Below are 24805 nucleotides of genomic sequence, written 5' to 3' on the forward strand. Positions count from 1 at the left end.
GGGGGCTTAACAGGCACTGATTTAGCAGATTTGGCTGCTTTAGCCCTGGCAAAGGCCTTAATAGACATGGCTGCAGGAGGCCTAGCAGCACCACGTGCTGGAGTAGAGACATCCAAAGGGATGGTGTCTGATAAATCACTAGGAACCACAGTTGTAGGCAAGATTTCTGAGGCAGATTCAACTAAGGTAGCAGGAGCCTCAGTAGTAGTCATGGATTTGGCTGAAGATTGACCGGTTTTCTCGGTTTCGGCCGAAACAGAGACACTCGCGGCTTGCTTAACAGTGGTTTTGGCCGAAACCGCGGACCGCGAGTGTCGGTCTTTTTCTTTGCGTTTTTTAACAATTTGGGTAGTCGGAGGATCCGACGGCATAATGTACGCAAAATCTGATCCGAAAAACTGTTCAGCAAACTCCGACCGACGCCTAAGCGTTCGTCGGTTGAAGGAAGCACAGGCCGAACAGGCTGCTACGTCGTGGTCTGGGCCTAAGCAAGGCAGACAATAAGAGTGGAAATCTTTATGAGGTATTTGTTTCCCACAAGTTAAACAGTTATTGACTTTTTCTGACATCGGCTGAGGCAAGAAAGGGTCCCCAACGGGGTACTTAGCTTTTTAGAAGTCTTCGAAGTAGTATTCGGTAGTAGTAATCTCTGTATCTGACCGACCGGCACTTGCGAACAGCTTCTGCTTCGGGCGCCACGCGGCAAGAAAGACTGGGGAAAATGGTGTCGGCTGATGCCTTTATACCCGAAGACCAGCAGAGATGACGTCGGGTGAAGTGCGACATCAGCCGAAGCCGGACCCAGACTTTGGAATCCGGCCGACCGAAGGGCTGCCTGACGACAGGACAACCCATTTGTTATGACTGCAGATGCATCCATGAAGGACATCCTCAGAGCCATCAGACTCCTGGTCTGTAGAAGCTGTAGGGGACTGGTTTCTTTCTCTTAACAGGGGAAGGCCGACTTCCCCTAATCAGTGTAATGAGGTCTCCAGCCATTTTGAGCATTTGTTTTTGTGGCATGGGAGCATTTGTTTTTGTGGCATGGGAGCAAGTGCATGCGCTTTGGTCGTCTGTTTTCTAGGCGTACTGCGTACTCTGGGCCTAAGAAACTTGGTAGTTTTAGATAAAAGAAGAAGTCATCTGAGTTGAACATCAGTTGAGCGAAGAATTGCCTCAGAAGCCGGTGCCTGCACAGCGGCTCCAGACCCATCCAAGGTAGAGACATCCGCAGGTTCCATAGTCGAAGAGTCTCGCGGCATAACGGATTCCGAATGGGTCTCAGTAGAGTCCTGCTAATCCATTGAAGTGGGCATCAGGGGCTGCGAAAGCGCCTGAGTACCGTCAGACAGACAACTATAGCTTAACGGAAGCGTCGTCAGCAGCTTTGGACGAATGTGGTCTGTCTCGGTCTTTATATGTTTTTTTGAAATATCGGTAGTTGGATGGCTTACCGAAGCCATTTTGGAATACAGAGAGCGAGAGTTTAGCGACAGAGATAACCCAACAATGAATGGTTCGGGCGTTAAACAAGGCACAATACCGATAGCGAGGTACATCGTAGTCTGGGCCTAAACAGATGACAGTAAGAATGAAAATCTCTGTGAGGTATTTTCTTTCCACAGGCAAGACAATTGTTAACTTTTTCTGACATCAGTTAGAGCAAGAAAAAAGGATCCCCAATGGGGTACTTAGCTTTAGAAGTCTTCAGGATGATTCAGTTCGCAAATGAAAATTCAGGTAGCAGCCAACTGGCACTTGTGAACTGCTTCTGATTCAGGCTCCTCGGCAAGAAAGACTGATGTAATGGCGTCGGCTGCCTGTTTTTATACCCCTGACGACCTGACGTCAGTCCTGGAGTGACAGCATCCGATGTAGAAATGCTAAGTCTCTGCTGTTTGGGCCGACTGAGGGCTACCTGCAGGCAGATAATCCAAGTGTGATGACTGCAACAGTGAAACACGAAGATCATCAAACAGTAATATCTTAACAGTAAAATTTTACCCTTTGTTTTTCATACTGCTAGAAAAGCAAGTTCAGCAGAATTCTGTCACTGCTAACAAATTTACAACATTATGTATTTCATCAAGAAATTCTTAAGGATATAGCTGCTTTATTTATCAAGCACTGCTGGTCTTTCAGCTTAAGCTAGTGCAATATATTTAGATTAGCATCAACTATCCCAACACACAAGCACAAAATAAAATGTCTACCTGATGCAATGCTTTTAGATGTGATTTCTGGGCCGGTTACATCCTCAGGAGTGCAGCGAACAGGATAAGCATATCTGTTAAGCCAGTCAGCCACAGGGAATTCTGGTAGAGACATTTAGGAAGAGAACTACATCAGAAAAGCATCTTAAGAAACTACAAACACATCTATACACACAGAAATGTGCAACATCAAGCCAAAAATCAGTTAAAACTTGCTTTGGAATATTTTAAAAAGTTCTAAAGTACCTACCTCAATAAAAGATCTTTGAGGCGACCCCCAACCATATATACATAAAGAAAAATTAATGGCTGGCAGTGACATTGATGGGTTAAACACAATGTCATTCTGAACTAGTCTTCCTGTGTATTACCAGTTTTATGTTTACAACTTATTATGTGTTAATGTGTTTCCCAGGAGCTGTGACTGACATGGTGCCTCACCCATACTAAAATCAAAGCAAACAGAACAAAAGAAACTGGCGACAATTCAACCACTCTTTCTACGTTTTTCCCCAATGTCTGTTGATCACCTTCTTCCTAGGTAATCGACTGACCATTTGTGTTCCCCATCACCAGAGTGTTGACTCAGAGGGACCATTATTCTGACAAAGACTTTGACAACTTTTCAAATGTTATCCCAAGTTGTACTACTTCACACTTGGCAAGGCACTGGGCAGGGGGAGTGCAATGAGCTGATGGGCAGGGATATCCCCTCTCTTCAGCAAGGTATGTTCCCCCCAGAAAGCCCTGCACCTCTCCTCAAAGCAAGAGCGGTGATTTTGCCAGCATCCATAGGGAAGATAATATTGCACAGTGTGTGTGTGTGTGTGTGTGTGTGTGTGTGTGTGTGTGTGTGTGTGTGTGTGTGTGTGTGTGTGTGTGTGTGTGTGTGTAAAATCTCCTCTCTCCTCTTAAGGAGAAGCAAGGAGGCCACGCACTCTTACCTCTCCTTAGGGGCAAGCGGGCCACACCTTCACTCTTCCCACACTCCTTGCACACTGAAGGGAACCCCAACAGCCACAGAGGATGTGCTAACTCTTGGTCCATGGTGGCTGTATGAAATACACCAGAGGGATCTGAAGAAAAAGATGAATGGCCTGAGGAACCAGCTCTGGTCACAGCAAAGTGACCCCCACCTGTGGCTGAGGCAAAACACCAGCTTGCTGTGGTGGCAAAGGCTGCTTAATCCTTTTCTTCTTGTGGTTAGAAGAATCACCCATAAAGAGACCAGTACTTTGTTCCATGGTCAGGCTGAAAATGGTGCTGGTTTCCAGGGGAAGCTTAGCAGCAATAGTGAAAAAATAGGAAAAGTAGCAGAAAAAGTAATTTTCCTCTAGGAAAAAAAAATGGTGAAAAACATAACACTCTCCCCATGCCCAATAAGAAAAATAAGCAGTTTATCCACAGAAAAAGTAGTTTTAAACAGCTTTTTACCACAGAATTAAAAAAAAAAACACTCCTGTTTAAAAGTACATGACAAGAAAAATACTCTTTCTTAGCTTAAAAACACTTTTTTTTAGAAAAGTAATGCCGAAAACTTTTCCTCAAAGGAAACTTATCTGTCCAGTAAAGGAGCAGCATTAGCCAAATGTCAATATTCAAAAGCCAGTTAAGGAACGCTCTTTCTTGGTGACAAGAAAGTACTGAAGGACTTGGCACCCAAACTGGATGTTTTAGTCAGCCCAGCTTGAACGGACTAATAATTTGGGGTGCATAATAGGTGCCCTGAAGCTCTGGAAACTGGACTGCTCTTCTATCCTATGCAGGAGATAACCAAGACAACCAAGGCTACTGCAGCAGTCATTCATGTGCAGGACACAGGGGAGTGGTGATGAAAATACAAAGTTATGTACTCACCATAACGTTCCATCTGAGAAGCTGTACTTCGTTTGTCTTCAAATTGTGGATTTCTGATCCGAATCGGATCTGACATGGATGCATTTTCCAGCTATTATTCCGTGCATCTCCCCTTACCCATAATACCCTGTCACCTTTTTCCCTTCAGATTGAGTTTGCTGCTAACTATCCAACACATACCTGACCCAACAAGACGCCATCCTTACTGGCAGCCTGAAAATCCTAGTTTGACCTAGAACATTTCTGGAGTAGTCATATTCCTATATGGTCAGTACCAAAGTGACAAGGTCGGGGAGAGGGGTGGTTGAAGACAAATGGAAGTACAAGTACTCAGATTTAACATTATGGTGAGTACATAACTTTTTTATCTTAAGTAGTTGACTTCATTTGATCTTCAACTTGTGGGACAGAGTCCCCAGCTACCGAACACCTGGGTGCCCCTCATGGAAGGATATTGCAGAGCTCCACGGAGTCAAAGGATGCCCTGTTCCTTGACACAATAACCAACTTGTAATGCGAAATTAAGGTATGAGATGAGGACCATGTAGCTGTGGAACAAATATCATCCAGTGACACTAGACAAAAAAGCCACTGAAGTAGCTATAGACCTGGTAGAATGCACTTTTACCTGACCCAGAGGGGGAATTCCTCTAGAAGAATATGCTTGAATAATGCACTGGGAAATCCAATGAGCAAATGTCATTTTAGAAACTGGTTTCCCTAAGAAAGGTCTTGTGTAAGAAACAACTTATCAGATTTATGAAAGGCTTTCGTCCCATGCAAGTGAAATCTCAATTGCCTACGAACATATAGCAAATGCAATTGATATCCCCCTTTATTTTGAAAATTTGGGAAAAACACTGGTAGATTAATAGTCTGGTTAATATTGGCCTCTGACGTGACATTGGGAAGGAAAGAAGGAAGGGTTAGTGTGCAAGGATACTCTTATCTTTATGAAATAGATAAGGAGCCTTGATGGATAGAGCTTGAAGTTCCGACACTCTCTAAGCAGAAGTAATGGCCACCAAAAAGTCAGTCTTCCAAGATAAATACTGCAAATCTACCAAAGCTGCCAGTTCAAAAGGTGGGGAGACTAACGCCTGGAGCACAAAGGTTAAGGTCCCAGGGGGAGTGGGATCCTTAACTGGAGGTGTAAGTAGAAAGGTACCTCTAAGGAAGGACTTGCAAAGTTTTGAAGAGGCTAAAGATGACAAGTTTTCCCCCACACAGAAGTTAGAAATAGCAGCCAATTGAACTTTCACTGTGGAGAAACTGGCTTCTTGAAGTAAAATTCCCACCATAAACTCTAATACTGCAGACACTTTTGCTGTGAAAGGACCCACAGCATGCTGTGAGGCCCATATAGAGAAACGTTTCCATTTTCTACAATACATCTTTCTGGTGGAAGACTTGTGAGCCACCACTAAAATAGCCTTAATCGAAGAAGAAAAACCAGGAGTCCTAACAATCATGGGAACTGGAGCAACCAAGCAGTGAGCTTCAGACTTTCCAGGTCTGGATGAGGAATCCCTGAGGGATGAGAAATAGGATCTAGAACTGGATCCAACGTCCATGGTGGAACTAGTACATGAGACCATAGGGAGGGGAACAAAACTTGGCAAGGCCAGAATGGGGAGATGAGGATCAGTGCTCCCCAGCCTGCGAGCTTTCGGAAGAAACTTTGAAAATAGGGGTAATGAAGGATAAGCATAAAAAAGTCTGGGAGGCCAAGAATGAATAAGTGCATCTCTGGGGCTTCCCCCTGAGGGGGGTTCAGAGTGAAGGACTCGCTGCACTTCGCAGTGGAAAGAGATGCAAAAAGATGGCAGCAAGGATGACCCCACTTTTGAAAGATCTGTTCTGCTACTGAAGGATTCGGAGACCACTCGTAAGGCATCAGGATAGATCTGCTGAGCCTGTTCGCTACAATACTGGATCTTCCCGGAATGTACATTGCCACTAGAAAATAAACGGTGGAGATCACCCATTCCCACATTCTCATGACTTCGCGACAGACAGGATAAGATCTGGTTCCCCCTTGTTTGCTGATATACCAGACTGCTGACATACCTGTCTGAATTGCGATCGTTCCTAGAGGAAGATAAGCATGAAGGGCCCGAAACACAAGAACCTCCCTCATCTCCAGGATGTTGATATGCAAATTGGTCTCAGATGAGGACCATGTGCCTTGGACTGACCTTCTTGAGCAGTGCCCCCCCCCCCCCAAGCTGGGAGGCATCCGTGGTCACCGTCATTTTGGGAAGTGACGGAAGAAAAGGTCGTCCCTTCAGCAGGTCCGAGGACTAAATCCACCGCCGACAGTCCCTGCACACTCAGGAGATTTGAATGGGTTGAGATAAAAGTAGATCTAACAGGGACCACTGAACAGCGAGAGTCCACTGAAGAATTTGCATATGAAGGCGTGCTAAAGGTAAAAGGTTGATCGAGGCTGCCACAGACCCCAATGCTCTTAGAACAGCTTCTGCTGTCAGAACTTGGGTTTGAAGGACATACAGGACATGCATCTTTAAACTGCGTATCCTGTCTGGGGCGAGGAAAACTTTCATTTGAACAGTGTTCAACCGAGCCCCGATGAAGTCTAGAATTTGAACTGGGTCAGTGAACATTTGTTTTGGTTGATGGTGATGCCCATTTTGTTTGCTAGATGAAAAATGCAGTCATTGGTTTGACAAACTAGATGCTTGGAAGGGGCAGCAAAGAGCCAATCATCCGGGTAAGGGAAGACCTGAATACTCTGAAGCCTCAGATGAGCCGCTACTACTGCCATCACCTTGGTAAACACCCCGGGGGCTGTGGTGAGACCAAAGAGAAGGGCACTGAATGGATAACGATTGGCTCTTAGCCGAAAGTGGGGGAATTTCCGAGAGAGCCTGTCCATCCTGATGTGATCGCACGCATCCTGGAGGTCTATCGAGCACATCCAATCGTTCACCTGCAGATAGGGCAGGATGGACAGAAGAGTGACCATCCGAAATTTTGTTTGGCTATGGACAGGTTCAAGCTGCACAGATCCAGGATAGGTCTGTGGTCCCCCATTTTCTTCAGCACTAAAAAGAACCTGGAGTAAATGCCTGATCTGGACTGGTCTGGGGAGACAGGCTGGATAACCCATTTTTTTTAGCAGCTTATTTCTAGAGCTGCTTCCTCCCTTTGAGCAGGTGAGACATCTGGGAGGTGTTTCTTTGGTCATGGTGGTTCTTTGAACAGAATGAAATATCCTCTGGATATAATCCGCAACACCCAGCAATCTATTGTAACAGACTCCCATGCCGTTGGGTGTAGCGACAGGATACCCCCGACTGCCTCCAAAAATGAACAGTCGGGCAACCCTTCATGGCTGCTGCCGGGGTTTCTCCGAGAAGGGTTCTTGGGACCCGAAGTTTCTAGGACCCCCTCTGCCTCTAGGGCGGTGTCTGTCATACCCCTCTGCCCTTGGGAGAAGGAGAGTCCTGAGTGTCCCGGGAAAATGCCGGACACTTCCGGAATCACATCTTCTTTGTCCCTCACTGATTCCTGGAAAAGGAACTTTGAGGGAAGGAGAAGCGGATCCCGACTGCAGACAGCATCTTCCCATACGTCTTACTCTGGACCAGTGTCTCTCTGATGGATTTCCCAAAAAGGGAAGAACCATCATAAGGGGCATTTGTGAACGATGCCTTAAAGGGTTCCGAGAGTTGACAAAGCCAGAGCCAGGCGTGGCGTCTGATGGCTGTTCCCTCCGTAGCATGGGAAAGCAGGCACACAGACGTATTCAAAATTGCTTAAAGATTAGCCATTCAAGCAAATGTCTTTTTGTACTCCTCCAACATGGACCCCGGGGTCGACTCATCGATCTCCTTGACCAAGTTTCGCTGTAATCAAATTACATGTGCCATGTGGTTCAGGTCGCTGATGCATACACCCACTTTCGAAAACAGTCCAGCGCCCTTTATTCTCGATCAGGAGGGTGAACCGTTGAGCTCTCCTGCGCAAGCTCCTTCTTGGTGGAGGCTGCCACAACCAGAGCATCCACTGGGGACCCCTTATTCCAGCACGTCCTGTCGGATGGGGGACTCTACACTTTGTCAGGGCACTTACGGATAGGCTCCACAGTGTCTGGTTCCCTCCATGCCCTAGATGTTATAAGGTCCAATAAAGAATCCACAGGAGGGGACACCCAAGAGGTAGATGGACCCGTGCCAAATGCCTTCAGGAACACTGACTCGTCAGAGGTTGGTTTCAGGGCAGACCCCCCCCCTGGCCAAGGAGTTCCATGATGTCTCCAAAGGAGACATCCTCGGGTGGTGACCTTGGGGAACCTTCCCCCTCCTTCAAGTCAGCGTCCAGGGTGAGGGACTCTGGTGTAGAGTCCAAGTGCCTCCTCTTACACGTCTGTTTGCGAGGGACCTCCTCAGTGGGACTCTCTGGAGAGGACTCGCAAACTTCCTGTTGTTCCTGTGGAGGGAGCCTCCTGAGGCAGAACAGCCACGGGCTGTCCCAGAGACTGTAAGACTGTCGGGACTGCACCCACAGCTGAGGGGGTCTAGATGTAGGACGAGATGATCAAGGGTCTCAATACAGAGAGAACACTCTCCACCACGTCAAAGGTTAAAGGGGAACGAATCTCCTAGGAGATAATGGTTGGGGGCCATCCCCACTTTGACCAAACAAGAAAGTTGGAGCCGAGGCTCTAGGACAAGAGATGCCGAAAGGGATACTGCATTCTGAAATGCTTGGGAGCTGACTGCATCCCCTCGGATCCATCCTCGAGACTACGGCTCAGAGCGCTCACACACTCAAGGCAACGGCCAGCGTCGAGGTACATGGAACCGTCGGCGCTCACCCCTCTACGGCGAAGGTCGTCGGATCAAAGGACTCAGAAACTGAAGGTCGGATCGGAGAAGGAGTTATAGGTGAGAAGAAAGGCTACAAAGCTCCCCTCTACAGAGGGGGAGGGTGCAGGCAAGACCCCCATCTGGATCTGGGTGCGGCTAAATCTCTGCATCATCTTGTCTATCTCCGCTTAGCTCAGGCTCCAGGTGGAGCAGGAAGATGATGTCACAAACATGTCTGGAATGCTGGTGGGGAGAGGACCTAACTGGGGACCGGATAGAGGTTTCCTCCAGCTCAGGGGAGAATCTAGGAGACCGTAGCCGAGGAGACCCAGGCCTGGTTTGGAGGCCTCACTTTCAATGGCAGGCTTGCCTGAACCAAGCAGTCAGGGGACCGCTTTCGCAGCTTGTCCTTCTTGGCCTTCTCTCCCCTCCCCAGACCTCTTGGCAGGAGTTTGAGTCGCAGAGGCCGATGAAGAGGAAGATGGAGCTGCTTCTGCTATTCCCCCAAAGGGGGATGAAAGTACTACTGTCCCTGAGAAGGGAAGTAGGCCTTTCAGAATTAGTCTGTCCCTCCTGTCCTTCAGTGGTCTGGGGTTGAACCCAGCAAAGATAGGGCAGGAGATCTGAAGGTGCGCTGCTTCTAGACACACCACACACAGTGTGTGTGGCTATCCACTGGGGAAACCTTATGGCCACTCTCTATGCATTTTCTGAAACCTGATTTAGGGGCTTCTGACATCCCTAAACAGGCCCAGACACACACATACACACGATAGAAAAAACAGAAAAAAGGGACGGAAAAGGAACTTTTTTTTTTTTTGATTGACAGCTGTCGCAGAGAGGTAAAGAAAGAAATTTGAGAAGATTATCAAAAAATTTACTCACAAAGACCCAAGTAAAGCTTAGAGCTCGGACTATGCTTGTTGCTTCACTAGCGGCAAACGAGATCTGAACGGAAGGAGGAGGCAGGGGGCATTATGGGTAAGGGGAGGAGCTTGGAGCTCGGATCAGTAGCTGGAATATGCAGCAGTGTCGGATCAGATTTGGATCCAAAACCACAAATGAAGTCAACTACTTCAGCTCTAATGAATATGCTTTCCAGAGCAGTTTTGTGGTGACTGCTAAGTACGTGGCAACACAAGGTTCCATAATTACTGCTACATTCCCATACAAGAACTTTTGTTAATACTAGTCTGCTAGAGCTAGTTTCTTACTTAGGAGCCTCACTATAACATGCTCTCTCCCCTCCCCCATCAAATACTTTATCACAAATGTAGTGTTAAAGCAGACTCACTGTTGCAGTATTCTCTTTTGCGATATTCAGCAGTACAAGAAGCGCATAGTTGACCAGTCTCTGTAAGCTCTTCTTTCCCTAGTGACTCTGATCTTCTTCCCCAGCAAAGTCAGAGGAGAATCCTGAAAATCCCAGGACAGAGTGAATCAGGTTGTTACTCTACACTGACTGGGTCTACTCCAGGTGCTTAACTTGGAGGCTCAAGAGAGAAGGGTTCACAAAACATGAGTCCAAGCCTGATTCCAAGGGGAAAAAAACGAAAAGGAGGTGAATGAATAAGGTTGCCACCCCAACCGTAGAAGATACAGGCCAGAAAGGAAGGGGCAAGGTTAGAAGAAATAAGGACCGAAATACTGAAACTACTGAGCGACATTTCCATTTATGGTAGATCCCCAACACATCTGTACTATATTTATCACAGTGTTTGTTGTTGCAGTCTTCGCTTTTATAAATATTTCCAAAGCAGTGAAAGTGTGTTCTATACATGAGGACCTAACAAAAAAAATGGGCAGGGGTAACTGCTAACAGCAGCAGCATTTTCTAAGATACAGACGTTAATGCTGCCACAAAAGCAGACTTGACAACTGCATACATATATTTGTCAAGAATGGAGTCAAGGTCCCCTGTTCCTGCAGATGCTTAACCACAACCCTAAACGCCACAAAGTCATGACTTTCACAAAAATGTACCTGGACTGTGGCTATGGAATATTTGGAGGAGAAAAAAAAAGTCAAAACTGTCTGTTACATAAGATAAACTAAAGTTTTACCAAGAGGGGCAGTATTGTACACCATTCCACCCAGCCTGAGAACCATTCTCACTTTGGGAAAAATGACTGCCAAGCAGACTGATCACTTTTAAGACCCTGGCCATCAAATTGGAGAGGAACCGGGAGTCCACATTAGAAGCCAGGGCCTGAGGTAAAGTTTGTTTTAACCTCAACCAGGGTGACATCCTTGACTTTATTTGGAATGGAAGAGTTTCCTGATTTGGAAATGTCTAGAGAAGGAGAAGGAGAAGCACAGTCTTCCTGGCCAGAAGGGGGAATGAAAATTACACTAGTCATCCTCCCCAGCAGCAGTGGCACAATTTGACCTTAGGCCTGTGCTGCATCCTACAACTAGCCAAAGCCTGGCATTCTGATGACAAATAAGTGTCCAAATCCACAACAAAGACATTTCCTTAACTAGAGATAAGAAAAAAAAATCCTCAAATTTATGACCACAATAAGGACTGCAATCACATGAGCGCCCAAAGAATTACAACTGTCAGTGAGAGTCAGCAGTTGGGGTTACAATGGGACACTTACGCAGATACAGGAAAACCAAGAGATTACATGCCTGCAAAGCACTGGTTACCACAGCAAACACATTCCTGAAGACGCTGGGTGCTACAAAAAAGTCCAAATGGTATGATGCAATGCCCACCTTGAATAAGCAGCAAACATTTATATAGGTCCAAAACAGGCATTAAATCAGGTGTGGGGATGTGGCATACAGAAATGTGTTAATGGTAGATGCATAAAGCATGTATCAGTCTTGCCCAAGATTACTTCAAGCCATCATGTTTACACTGAAAACGGCTCAAACAGCACAGGAAAAGCTTGCCTGTGCAATGTGTTTCCTTCAATGTGAAAAAAATAACCTTTTTTGAAATCTGAGATCCTACAGGACAGCAAGAAAGCAAATGTCAGATGTTTCTTGAAGGTCCAAGACCTCTCTCAAATCCAAAAAGGGTCATCTTTGACCACAAGGACACAGCAGAGCTAAGCAAAATGAAAAGTTAAGAAAATTTAACTTAAAAGCACTGAAGGCAATCATAAAGCAGCAGCCAGAAGAGAAGGAATGGAGTTCAATATCACAAAGTACGGATGTCCACAAAGACACTCAAAATGGGAAACAAAATTAAATTACTTAGAAAAAAAAAGTACAGTTTTGTACCTACCATAAGTGTAGATGTTCGAGTGTATACCCTGCTGCAGTCATCACACTTGGGTTATCCTGTCGTCAGGCGGCCCCTCAGTCAGCCCGAATTCCAAAGTCTTGGTCCGGCGTCGGTTGCGGTCGCTTCTTCCCTGACGTCAGTGCACCAGGGGTATATAAGAGGCATCCAACGCCATTTTCTTCAGTTTTTCTTGCCCCAGATGTCAGGTGCCCCCCCAAAAGGTGGTCAGTTGATAGTACCAATAATAAAAGTTCATCACAAACAAAACATCCCTCCAGCTATAAGCAAATACACCACAAAGGTTGCATCAGATTTTAAGGTATTGAAAAGTTTTAGTTAGGTTAGAGGGGATGGAGGGAGGGTAACCTGGACTGCAGCAGGGTATACACTCGAACATCTACATTTATGTTAGGTACAAAACTGTACTATGTTCATCGTGTTACCCTGCTGCAGTCATCACACTTGGGTAGAATCCCAAAGCTAAGGATGGGAGGTGGAGTCAAACAGCGTTAGAGGAGGCTAGAAGGCCCTGCAAAACTGCAGTGGCGAAGCCAGCTCTAGTCTTAGAGTAAAGTGATAGTGTTTGGTGAAGGTGTGTACTGAACTCCAAGTTGCAGCTTCCAGAATATCCTTGGTTGGCATCCCCCGGAGGAAGGCTGTAGATGTAGCTGCTGCTCTGGTAGAGTGGGGCCTTATGCTGGAAGGAACTGGTTTTCCATGATGGGTGTAGCAAAAACGTATGCAATGTCCTATCCATTTGGAAATGGTCTGTTTTGAGATAGCCTTTCCTTGTGATGCTGTAGCATAGGATACAAAAAATTGGTAAGATTTTCTGAAAACCTTAGTTTTATCCAAGTAGTAACGTAGTTGCCTGTTAATGTCCAAGGAATGCAGGAGTCTTTCTCCTTTGTTCTGTGGATTTGGAAAGAAGGTGGGTAAATGGATGGTTTGATTTAGAGCCACACTGGATACCACCTTTGGCATAAAGGAGGGGTTAGTTCGTAGAGAAACTCTGTCTTGATGAAAAATGAGGAAAGGCTCTACTGCCATTAGTGCCTGCAGCTCTGAGACTTTTCTGGCTGAAGTAATTGCTAGCAGCAGGGCAGCCTTCCATGATATAAACTTTAAGTCAGCTGAGAAAGCTGGCTCAAAAGGTGGTAGCGTAAGTTCTTCCAGGACAAAATTGAGGTCCCAAGTTGGTGTTGGCGCTCTCCTGGGGGGCCTAATGTTTTTGGCCCCTCTGAGATACTGCCTTAGAAGTGGATGTGAAAATAAGGGAAGATCCGTGTTGTAGTGAGCTGAAATAGCTGACGCGTGGATTTTAAGATGAAAAAGAAAGTCCTTTGTGTAACATCTCAGTTAAATATTGTAGAATCTGAGGTATGTCCGGCTGAAGGGTATTTTGGCCTTTAGCTAGGTTCCAGGCGCAAAATCTTTTACATTTGTCTGAGCAGGCTTTCCTGGTGCTGGGCCTCCTGGCCTCCAGAATAACATCCATAACAGATTGTGAAAGAGGAGCTGGCTGGTTGCTTAGGTGATTTGCCATGCAGCCAAATTTAAGATTTTGAGCTGGCTGTGTAGAATCTGACTGCCTTGCTGTGTGAGCAGATGAGGAATTTGTGGTGAAATCCATGGCGGGCCCTGGGCCATGTTCCTTAATAGAGGGTACCAGTGCTGGCGTGGCTAGTCTGGGGTAATGAGCATCATTCGGGGTCTCTCCATCCTGACTTTCAGCAGCACCTTTGTGAGGAAGGGCAATGGAGGAAAGGCATATGCTGTCAGCATTTTCCAACTGAATGAGAGTGCGTCCACTTTCCAAGCTTGATGGTGAAATGTCCTTGTGCAAAATTTTGATAGCTGATAGTTATGAGGGTTGGCAAACAGGTCTATGTCTGGGCACCCCCATTTTTGAGTTGTCATTGCAAATACTTGTGGATCCAGTTTCCACTCGTGGGGATCCATGATGTTTCTGCTTAGGTCATCTGCCAATGTGTTCTTTTTTCCTGGCAGGAATTGAGCTTGGTACGCCAGTGCTGTGTTCCACAACGTCACTGCTTGCCTGCATAAAGGGTAGGAGTGTGTACCCCCTTGTTTGTTTATGTACCACATTACTGTGGTGTTGTCTGTCCTTATTATAGCTGTCCTGGATGTAAGAGGTCCTTGAAGGCTGTCAGGGCATTCTGTACAGCTAGCACTTCTTTTTGATTGATGTGCAGATTCCTTTGATCTGCAGTCCATATGCCTTTTACGTACCGACCTGCCATGTGGGTCCCCCAGGCATAGTCTGATGCATCTGTTGTCATAGTTTGCCTGGCTGGGGGTAAGGTGAAAGGCTGACCCTTGTTGAGGTGACATATCTGTGACCACCATAGAAACTCCTGTTGAAGGCAGGGAATGAGAGGTATCATTGTTTCCAAGCTGTGGCTGTGTTGAGTCCATACGCTTTTTAGGTACCATTGTAATTTCCTCATATGCAGTTTTGCAAATGGTATTAGTAGTATGCAAGATGCCATGAAGCCCAAGGCCTGCAGAATTTTTCTTGCAGGGAGATGGGTCTTTGTTGCCATTGTTTTGAAGTATTGAGTTAGTTGTAGTTGTTTGTCTGGCATCAGATAAGCTACCTGGGCCGTTGTATTCAAGCTGGCACCCAGGAATGTCATATTTTGAGAGGGCACTAGTTTTGATTTCTTTTCGTTTACTGTGTACCCTAGGCAACTTTGAAGGTGTTTTACAAAAGCCAGATGTCAGAGAATGTCCTTGCTTTCTGCTTGGATGAGGCAGAAGTCCAGGTATGGGTTTATTTGAATTCCTCTTTGTCTGCAGTATGCATTTACTGGTGCCAGGCATTTTGTGAAGACCCTGGGTGCAGTAGATAAGCCAAAGGGCAGTGCAGAGAATTGGTAATGGGTTGAACCTGCAATGAAACGGAGGTATCTTCTGCAATTTTGTCTGATAGGGACATGCAGGTATGCCTCCTTGAGGTCCAACGTTACTAGCTAAGCTTTCTTGCCCAACATGGGAAGAAGCTGCTGTAGTGTTATCATCTTGAATTTGGGTACTTGCAAGAAGGTGTTTAGAATTGAAAGGCCCAGAATGGGTCTCCAAGCATTGTCCTTTCTGGAGACTAGAAAGAGCCTCGAGTAAAATCCTTGGCCTTGCTCCTGTGTAGGTACCAGATGAATGGCTCTCATGTCCATGAGAGCTGTAATTTGTTTTTGTGCCTCTGCCCAATGATTTTGTGGCAGGTTTGGCAGTCCTTTTATCCTTGGCAAGGTGTGGAAATGGAATCTGTATCCTTGTGAGATAATGTCTAGGACCCATTTGCCCTTTGTGACGATGGGCCAGTTGTCTGTAAAAAAAAAAATGCTAATTTTCCTCCCAAGGGAGCTGCCAAGAAAGTTTTGCTCAGCAGTTTGAGGTTTAAGTCATTGTGTTTGCCTTCTAGTAGTTTGAGACCGGTCTTCTCCTCCCTTCTGTGTTGCAGTGTCCCATTGGCGAGGTTTGTAATGGATTTGTGCTTGTCCTCTGCCCCTTGGGCACCTGTATTTACCCCTATGTGGTCTGTCAGAAGCTGGAAAGGACTATTTTTTGTTGGCCAGTTTCTGCTGAAGCGTGGGGGTTGTACCTGTAAGAAATCTTTGACCGTCTGCATAGATTTTGTCTTATCCTCCATTTTCTTTAAAACCTCTTCTGCTTTAACCCCAAACAAGACATCCTGTTGTAAGGGTGCATCTAGTAACTTTGCTTTAACATGATCAGGCAGAGTGTGTTCCTTTAACCAAGCATGCCTACATATAACAGACCCAGTAACAGCTGCTCTACAGGAAGCTTCCAAGGAATCAAATCCACATTCTAAAATATGTTTGCCCACCTGTTCAGCTGCATGGAACAGATCCTGCATTTCCTTGAATTCAGACTGTTGAGGGTGCATGCTCATCTTTTGTTTTATTTGAGAAATTAGGAATTGCTGGTATTTAAACATGTGGAATTGACAATTTAGTGCTCTCATAGCTAAAGTAGCTGAGGTGTAAACCTACTTCCCCCACCTATCTAATGCCCTGGTGTCCCTTTCAGAGGGTACAGGATTTTTAGCCATAGAAGCCTTAGCCCCTTTGGGACCCTGGGAGATTGTCTCTGGATCAGCAATAGGGCTTTTGTAAAGGAATTTGTGTGAGTCAGGCACTCTAATATCTATCTGGTTTGGCTGGAGCAGGAGGCAGAGAATCTGGATTTAGACTAGATTCTAAGTAAACATCATCCACAATGTCTAAAACTGGAGGGATAGCAAGTGGTCTGTGCTGGGGGAGTAAAAGAAACTCTCGGAGCCTTTTCTTTGAGTCGGAGTAGTCCTGGCCTTCCCAGTGGAAATGTTCCCTCATGGTATGTAAGGTTTCCCCAAAGGAATAGTATTCAGGGGAAGAAGATTAGGGAATGGAATCTTCATAAGGGGGAAAGGGGTAATCCTGTTCCTCAGAGGAGCCTGAGGAAATAAGACACTTGATCAGAGGAGGCATAATCCCCCTCTTGTCTAGGCCTTTTGTCGGGGGGGGGGGGGGGCTGTGAACCCCTGATTAAAGAAATCAAATCTTCAGCCATTTTAAGCATCTGTTTCTTAGGCATGGGGCCTTGAACTGCAGACTGATGTGCAGTCTTTTTTGGTTTTAGAGGAGTCTTAAGCTTAGCATAAGATTTTATGGTGAGAGTAGTCGGTCTGAAGACACCCTCTGAAACCGAAGGTGTTTCTACAGCACTGGCCTCTCCTTCTGCAACGTCATCGGTAGGGACTAAAGAAAATGGCTGCGTCAGCCTAGAACTCTCTGCTTGAGAATCCGAAGCGGTCTGGTGTTCCAATTCTGCGGTCGCCAGGGGCTGCGTAGGTGCCTCACTGAAAACCGGAGAACCTGCGACTAGCCCAGCCGAGGCCTCGGAGTCTGGCTTGGATTTAGGCTGCCTGTCTTTATCTTTGCGTTTTTTATGCACGCCGGTAGTCTGTTGTTCCAACGGCATAGTGTAATTAAATTTCCTACCGAAGTAGTGTCGTGCGAAATCAAAGTGTCGCTTTATTGTTCGCTTATTGAACCTAGCACAAAACCGAAAACCAGTGACGTCGTGGTCTGGGCCTAGGCAAGGTATACAATAAGAATGAAAGTCCTTATGGCGTATTTGTTTCCCACAAGAAATGCAATTGTTAACTTTTTCTGACATCGGACTGAGGCAAAAAAAGGTTCCCCAACGGGGTACTTCGCGCTTTGAAGACTTCGGACTGAAATTCGATTCGAAAATCTCAGGTGTCGGCCGACCGGCACTCGCGAACTGCTTCTGCTTCGGGCACCGCGCGGCAAGAAAGACTTAAGAAAATGGTGCCGGATGCCTCTTATATAACCTTGGCGCACTGACATCAGGGAAGAAGCGACAGCAACCGACTCCGGACCAAGACTTTGGAATTTAGGCCGGTTGCGGGGCCGCCTGACAACAGGATAACCCAAGTGTGATGACTACAGCAGGGTAACACGATGAACATCAGAGATTAAATAATCTGCAGTTTATGGGTTTACCAAAAGAATAAGAGGGACAGTAACCAGTGAAATTCATTATTAAAATTGTTGGAAGCAATTTCTAAACAGAATGCAACCCATTACTAAAGGGAAACTCTGCCTCAAAACTAAAAAAAAATATTTTTTCACACGCTGTTTTCTGAGTTATTTTAATATCTCAAAATCACTCTGCATCTTATAGAATTTTAATATGTTTTTTGCAAAACTGCTGTAAATGGGGCTTGACATATCAGTGATCTTATTTTTCTTCAAGCCTTTCTCTTTCACATAATCCATTTCAAGTCTGCTTTAATGAGTCATGCCTGACATAAGGAAATAGTGGTGTAGTCCCATTCCATTGACATATAATGGGATTAGTGTTGGTCACTGTCGTCTTACATACTGTTTGTAACAGGACTGCTTCTTTTATTTCTAGAATGGTCCTCGTGTGTACGTATCAGGGCTTGTTTTACAGTACACTAAGGAATTATACAGCTGCAACCAAAACAGTTGCTAAATTGCAGGATTTTGTTCAAAGTATCTTTGCAGTCCAACATGAAATGACAGCCCCTTCCCCCACACTTTGGTAAATTTCCTGATACTTTACAAGAACTACAAGAAAAAAATACTTTCTGAAATTTCTCTAAATGTCACAGACATTTTGATACTACATTTACTTACATGTTCAAAGAGAGGTCAGTGTAGATCATAAAACCTTGGATATAACTGTCATTGAGAAACTGGATCAATCATCATCTTATTCCCTTGAAATATCAATTTTCTGACAAATTATATACATTATACATCTGAGAGATGGAGAAATGCTTTAGAGAGAAGAGGAATGAAGGTCAGCAGGACTAAGACAGAATACATGTGTGTGAGGGAGGACAGAGGAATGGTGAGGATGCAAGGAGTAGAGGTGGCGAAGGTGGATGAGTTTAAATACTTGGGATCAATAGTTCAGAGTAATGATGAGTGTGGAAGAGAGGTGAAGAAGAGAGTACAGGCAGGATGGAGTGGGTGGAGAAGAGTGTCAGGAGTGATTTGTGGCAGATGAGTACCAGTAAGAGTGAAAGGGAAGGTCTACAAGAGGGTAGGGAGACCATCTATGTTATATGGGTTGGAGACAGTGGCACTGACAAAAAGGCAGGAGTTAGAGCTGGATGTGGCAGAGTTAAAGATGTTAAGATTTGCACTGGGTGTGACAAGGGTGGACAGGATTAGGAATAAGTATATTAGAGGGTCAGCCCAGGTAGGAAGGTTTGGAGACAAAGCCAGAAAGGCAAGATTACATTGGTTTGGACATGTGCTGAGGAGGAATGCTGAGTACATTGGGAAAAAGATGCTAAGGATGAAGCTATCAGGTAACAGGAAAAGAAGAAGGCCTAAGATAAGGTTTATGGATGTGGTGAGAGAGGACATGCAGGTGGTTGGTGTAACAAGAGAAAGATGCAGAGGACAGGAAGAAATGGAAACAGATGATCTGCTGTGGCGACCCCACGGAACAGCAGAAAGAAGATGATGCTACATCTGTCTCTACAGATATACAGAAAGGTGTACTGAAATTCATCAAAACATCTCAAAACATTCACGTCAACCAGAAATTGTCAACTTTGCAAACAGTGACACTACTATTCATGTGGTAAACAATCTCGGTGCATGCAAAATATATAAAAAATAAAACAGTTTTTTTTGTTTCTCCTGCCTGACCTTTAGGAGTACCTTGGGGAGGAGAGGCAGTGGATAAAAGGCATATACTGATAGGTTTGTCCAGTTGAAAAATAAGGCGTCCACTTTCCAAGCTTGTCTGTGATAAGTCCTTGTGCAGAATCTTTTTAGTTGACTGTTTTGAGGGGAGGAAAATAGGTCTTATGTCCGGGAATCCCCATTTCTTTGTTATCATGCTGAAGACTTGTGGATCCAGGTGCCACTCGTGGGGATCCATGAGGTTTCTGCTTAGCTCGTCTGCCAGAGTATTTTCCTTTCCTTTCCTGGCAGGAATTGTGCCTGCAGATGAACTTGGTAAGTCAATGCTGTGTCCAATAAAGCCATGGCTTGTCTGCACAGGGGATAAGAATGAGTGCCCCCCTGCTTATGTACCACATGACCGTGGTGTTGTGTCTATCAGTAGTTGTCCCGGATGAAGTAGGTCCTTGAAGGCTGTCAGGGCATTTTGAACAGCTAGCATCTCTTTTTGATTGATATGTAGATGCTTTTGGTTTGTGGACCACGTGCCCTGAATGCCTCTTCCTGCCATGTGTGCCCCCCAGGCATAATCTGAAGCATCCATCGTTAGGCTCTGCCTGGCTGGGGGTAGTGAGAATGGCTGTCCCTTGTTTTGGTGACAAGCCTTTGTCCACCATCGAAACTCCTGTTGCAGACAGGGAATTTGAGTAATCATTGTTTCTAGGCTGTGGCAATGTTGCGTCCAGACACTTTTTAGGTATCACTGAATTTTCCTCATATGCAGTCTTGCATATGGAATTACTAAGATGCAGGATGCCATGAAGCCCAAAACCTGCAGAATTTTTCTTGCAGATAACTGGGCCTTTGTTGCCATTTCATTGACACAGGTAAGTAAGCTGCCTTCGTTTGTCTGGAGTGAGATAAGCCATCTGGGCAGTTGTACTTAAGCTTGCACCCAGGAATATTATCTCGAGTGGGTACTAGTTTTGACTTCTTTTTGTTGACTGTGTACCCTAGGCATGTTAAGTCTTACCACAAATGTCAGATGCTGTAGTAGAAAGTCCTTGTTCTCTGCTTGTATGAGGCAGTCGTCCAAGTAAGGATATATTTGTATTCCTCTTTGTCTGCAGTAAGCAATTACTGGTGCCAGGCAATTTGTGAAGACCCTGGGCACAGTAGATAAGCCAAAGGGCAGTGCAGAGAATTGGTAATGCTTTGAGCCAGCCTTGAATCTGAGGTATCTTCTGCATGATTGTCTGATTGGGACATGCAGGTATGCCTCTTAGGTCTAAACTCACGAGCCAAGCCTTGCTGCCCAGCATGCGCAGAAGCTGATGTAAGGTAAACATCTTGAATTTTGGTATATCCAGGAAAGTGTTGAGAATAGATGGGCCCAGTATAGGTCTCCATGCTTTGTCCTTTCTGGGTACCAAGAACAGTCTTAAGTAAAATCCTTGTCCCTGCTCTTGCTATGGTACTTGCTGAATTGCCCTCATGTAAATGAGAGCTGCGACTTGTTTTTGAGCTTCTGCCCATTGATTTTTTGGCAGGTCTGGCCAACCGTTTGGCTTTGGCAGGGTATGGAAATGAAACTTGTAGCCTTGTGACACTATGTCTAGAACCCATTTGTCCTGGGTTATAATGTGCCAATTTTGAGAAAAAAGTGCTAGTTTTCCCCCTAAGGGTGCTGCCAGAAGATAAGTGCTTGGTGCAGGCAGGGGGAAGTCATTGGGACTGTTTTCTGTATGACTGTGCTTTGTCTTCTCCACCTTTGGAGGTAGAAGCACTCCACTGCTTAGACCTGTAGGATCCTTGTGGCTGTGATCTACCTCTAGGGCGTCTGGATCTGCCCATTTGAGGTCTGTCTGAGACTGGAAAGGACCAATTCTTTGTAGGCCAGTGTCTGCTAAATCTACGTGGCTGTACCTGTAAGAAATCATTGACCGTTTGCATAGATTTAGCTTTGTCCTCCATTTTCTTTAACACCTCCTCTGCCTTAACACCAAACAAGGTATCATGTTGTAAAGGAGCATCTAAAAATTTTGCTTTAACATTGACAGGTAGATTTTGTTCCTTTAACCAAGCATGCCTCCTAATGATAGAACCCGTAACAGCGGCCCTGCAGGAGGTATCCAGAGAATCAAACCCACATTGCAAAGTATGCTTTCCAACTTGTTCAACTGCATGCAATAAATCCTGCATTTCTTTGTTTTCTGCACATTCAGAATTTGCCATCATTTTCTGTTTAAGCAGTGTCATGGTATATTGCTGATATTTGAGCATATGAAACTGGCAATTTAAGGCCCTTATAGCCAAAGTAGCAGATGTGTAAATCTTTTTTCCCCATCTATCCAGTGCCTAGAATCCCTGTCAGAGGGGGTAGGGTTTTTTTGCAGTAGAAGCCTTGACCCCTTTTGGACCCTGGGAAATGGTTTCTGGGTCTGCAGTAGGGTGTTTGCAAAGGAATTTATGACAGTCAGGGACCCTCTAGTACCTGTCCGGCTTAACAGGAGCTGGAGGTAAAAAGTCAGGGGTCAGACTAGACTCCGAGAACACATCATCTACAACGTCCAACACAGGTTGAATAGCTAGAGGCCTGTGTTCAGGTAGTAAGTCTCTGAGCCTTTTCTTAGATTCTGAAAAATCTTGGCTCTCCCAGTGGAAGTGCTCCCTCATGGTATGCAAGGTTTCTCCAAAAGAGTAGTCCTCAGGAGGTGAAGCTGAAGGAATTGATTCTTCAGCATCAGAATCCTCATAGGGGGGAAATAGAATATTTCTGATCAGAAGAGGAATCAGAAGAAATGGAAACCTGATCTGAAGATTCATAGTCTGTCTCTTGCCTAGGCCTCTTATCAGGAGGGGGATGGGAACCCCTGATCAAGGTAATTAAGTCTTCAGCCATTTTGAGCATTTGTTTTTTGGGCATGGAGGCCTGTCCTTGTGGCTGGTGAACTTGTTTATTTGCCTTTAAAGGTGTTTTAGTCTTTGAAATCGGTTTGATATATAATTGTTTAGGTCTGAATACACCCTCAGAAGCAGATGCCTGCTCAGCGGCTCCGGACCCATCTGAGGGAATAATCACCGAGGCTTCAAAACCGTGAGTTTCCAGCGGCCTGGCTGACTCCACGTAGGAGTCGGTAGCGGCCTGCAACTCTAAAGTAGCGGGCGTCAGGGGCTGTGAAAGCGCCTCACTGAGAACCGGTGACTTGCTTAGGAGAAGCTTAGTCGGTTTTGGACCTCGGTTGACTTCTTTTTCTTTGTGTTTTTTGTGAACTCCGTTAGTCGGATGGCTGTCCGATGACATTGTATAATTAAATCTTCGCCCAAAATAGCTTAATGCAAAATCGTACCGACACTTAATAGTGCGTTGGTCAAATCTAGTACAAAACAGACAACTAGCAACGTCGTGGTCTGGGCCTAGGCAAGGAATACAGTAGGAATGAAAGTCCTTATGAGGAATTTGCTTCCCACAAGAAATACAATTAACTTTTTCTGACATCTGTTTGGAGCAAGAAAAAAGTTTCCCCAACGGGGTACTTAGATTTTAATGAAGACTTCGGATCTGAAACTCGAACACGAAAATCTCAGGAGTCAGCTGACCGGCACTTGCGAACTGCTTCTGCTTCGGACACCGCGCGGCAAGAAAGACGGAATAAAATGGCGTTAGCTGCATCTTTTATACCCCTAACGACCTGAAGTCAGGGAAGAGGCGACAGCAACAGACGCAGGACCCAAGACTTTGGAATTCAGGCCGACTGAGGGCAATCTGCCAGCAGGATAACCCAAATGTAATGACTTCAACAGTGAAACACGAAGAACATCCAGCAGGCATCGAGATCCACTGGCAACTACAGGGAAGTATCTGTACTTATTTGTAACCTGTTTGGCTCTTACAAGACATAGCATGATACTAACCTGGAAGTGACTGATGTCCTAGTTATATTCCATAAAAACATCACATTATAGGCAATTAGAGCTCCATCTATGATCTCTTCAGAGCATGCAACATTTCTTAACCACTTCAAATTGCTAACAGTTGAAACAAATATCTTTCTTGTGGGTGATCTCAACTATCCAGACAAAATGAAACATTTACTGCCAACAAATATGCAGAGTGACTTCTGGATTTTTAAAATGCCAATAAACTTGAATAAACTGTCCCCATATGCACTACAGGGGTTAATCTTATTGATTCTGTCCTCACCACCATTTTTCCTGTTTGCACCACACTGTTTATTACCCCATCCCTAATCAAATCTGACAATCTCACTGCAGTCTTTCATAAAACTGAACAAAAAACTGCTTTTGGCCTCTAATAACTCATCTATATTCAGGGATTACTCCAAAGCAAATTACTACTATTTACTGAACTTACTGATGAACATAGATTGTACAGCGCCACCAGCAAACCTTGTAACTGAGGCAGTTGCCTGCTGCTCTGAATTTGATGCCGTCTTGGACACGAACACTGAATTATCCATACCAATTTGTCATGGGCATAATAGCAAGTTCAGAAGTAAAACCCATATGGTGGACTATAACAATAATAAGTACCTGACCATCACTAAAACATTTTCATAGCTACAAAAAGAACTGAAAACTTAAATCTCTCAAACATACCATCAGGAAATGCAAGATGAACTAAAACTTAAGATTGCAGCTAATTCAAAATAATACCATAATGCATTCTTCAGCTATAGCAGAAAGTTCTGAAAAATCAAATTCAACACTGAACTTAACTTCAATGGTACCGGTTTCTCTTACCCCAAACATCTGGGGATAAATTATCTTCCAACTTCAGTCCACTCAACCTCTTCTTACCCAACATTCCCCCTCTCACTTGATATAAATTTGAACCATGTTTATTACTTTACAAAATTAAAAATACTACTTTCATGGGTCCTGACAATATCACTGGATGTCTGCTGATAAGCATAAAGTGGAGAATGGTAGGCTGTGGTGCCCTTACATAAAAGTACTCCCACTATTGACCCAGGAAACCACAGGCCTATTAATCTCAGTATATATATATATATATATATATATATATATATATATATATATATATATATATATATATATATATATATATATACACACACACACACACACACAGATGACCTTATATCCCTGGATACACACACCAGTGCAGATTTAAAAAAAAAAAAAAAAAAAATTCATTACTTGAAAGGGTTATGAAAAAGAAGCTGTGTATGTACTATAACAGTCTGTATTGTCCATTTTCATTCTTCCTGAACAGATGGGTTCAGATCACACACTGCCGTTACACTAGCTTGTGGCCTCAAACTCTCGAGCTCCTTTCCTACCCACAATGCACTATGCCGAAAGTCCCTCAGATCATATTTACAGCTTCAAAGAAAACTATAAAAGAGCTTCCATAAATGGAGTTCAATGAAAGAGACTTATGGTGTTCCCTAAGAG

At 44.8% G+C, this 24805-nt stretch overlaps 1 protein-coding gene across 1 annotated transcript in view; it reads right to left on the bottom strand.

Moving 5' to 3' along the window:
- Window positions 1-24805, bottom strand: part of SCAF8 (SR-related CTD associated factor 8) — a 1875331-nt gene that overhangs the window by 1182652 nt on the left and 667874 nt on the right. The window contains exon 6 of the mRNA XM_044063383.1: window positions 2214-2315. Within this exon, the coding sequence (XP_043919318.1) occupies window positions 2214-2315 (102 nt within the window). The remainder of the gene's footprint in view (window positions 1-2213; window positions 2316-24805) is intronic.

The sequence above is a fragment of the Protopterus annectens genome, chromosome 1.part0 (genome assembly GCF_019279795.1).
Source record: "Protopterus annectens isolate FY-2018-M chromosome 1.part0, PAN1.0, whole genome shotgun sequence".
NCBI lineage: Eukaryota > Metazoa > Chordata > Ceratodontiformes > Protopteridae > Protopterus > Protopterus annectens.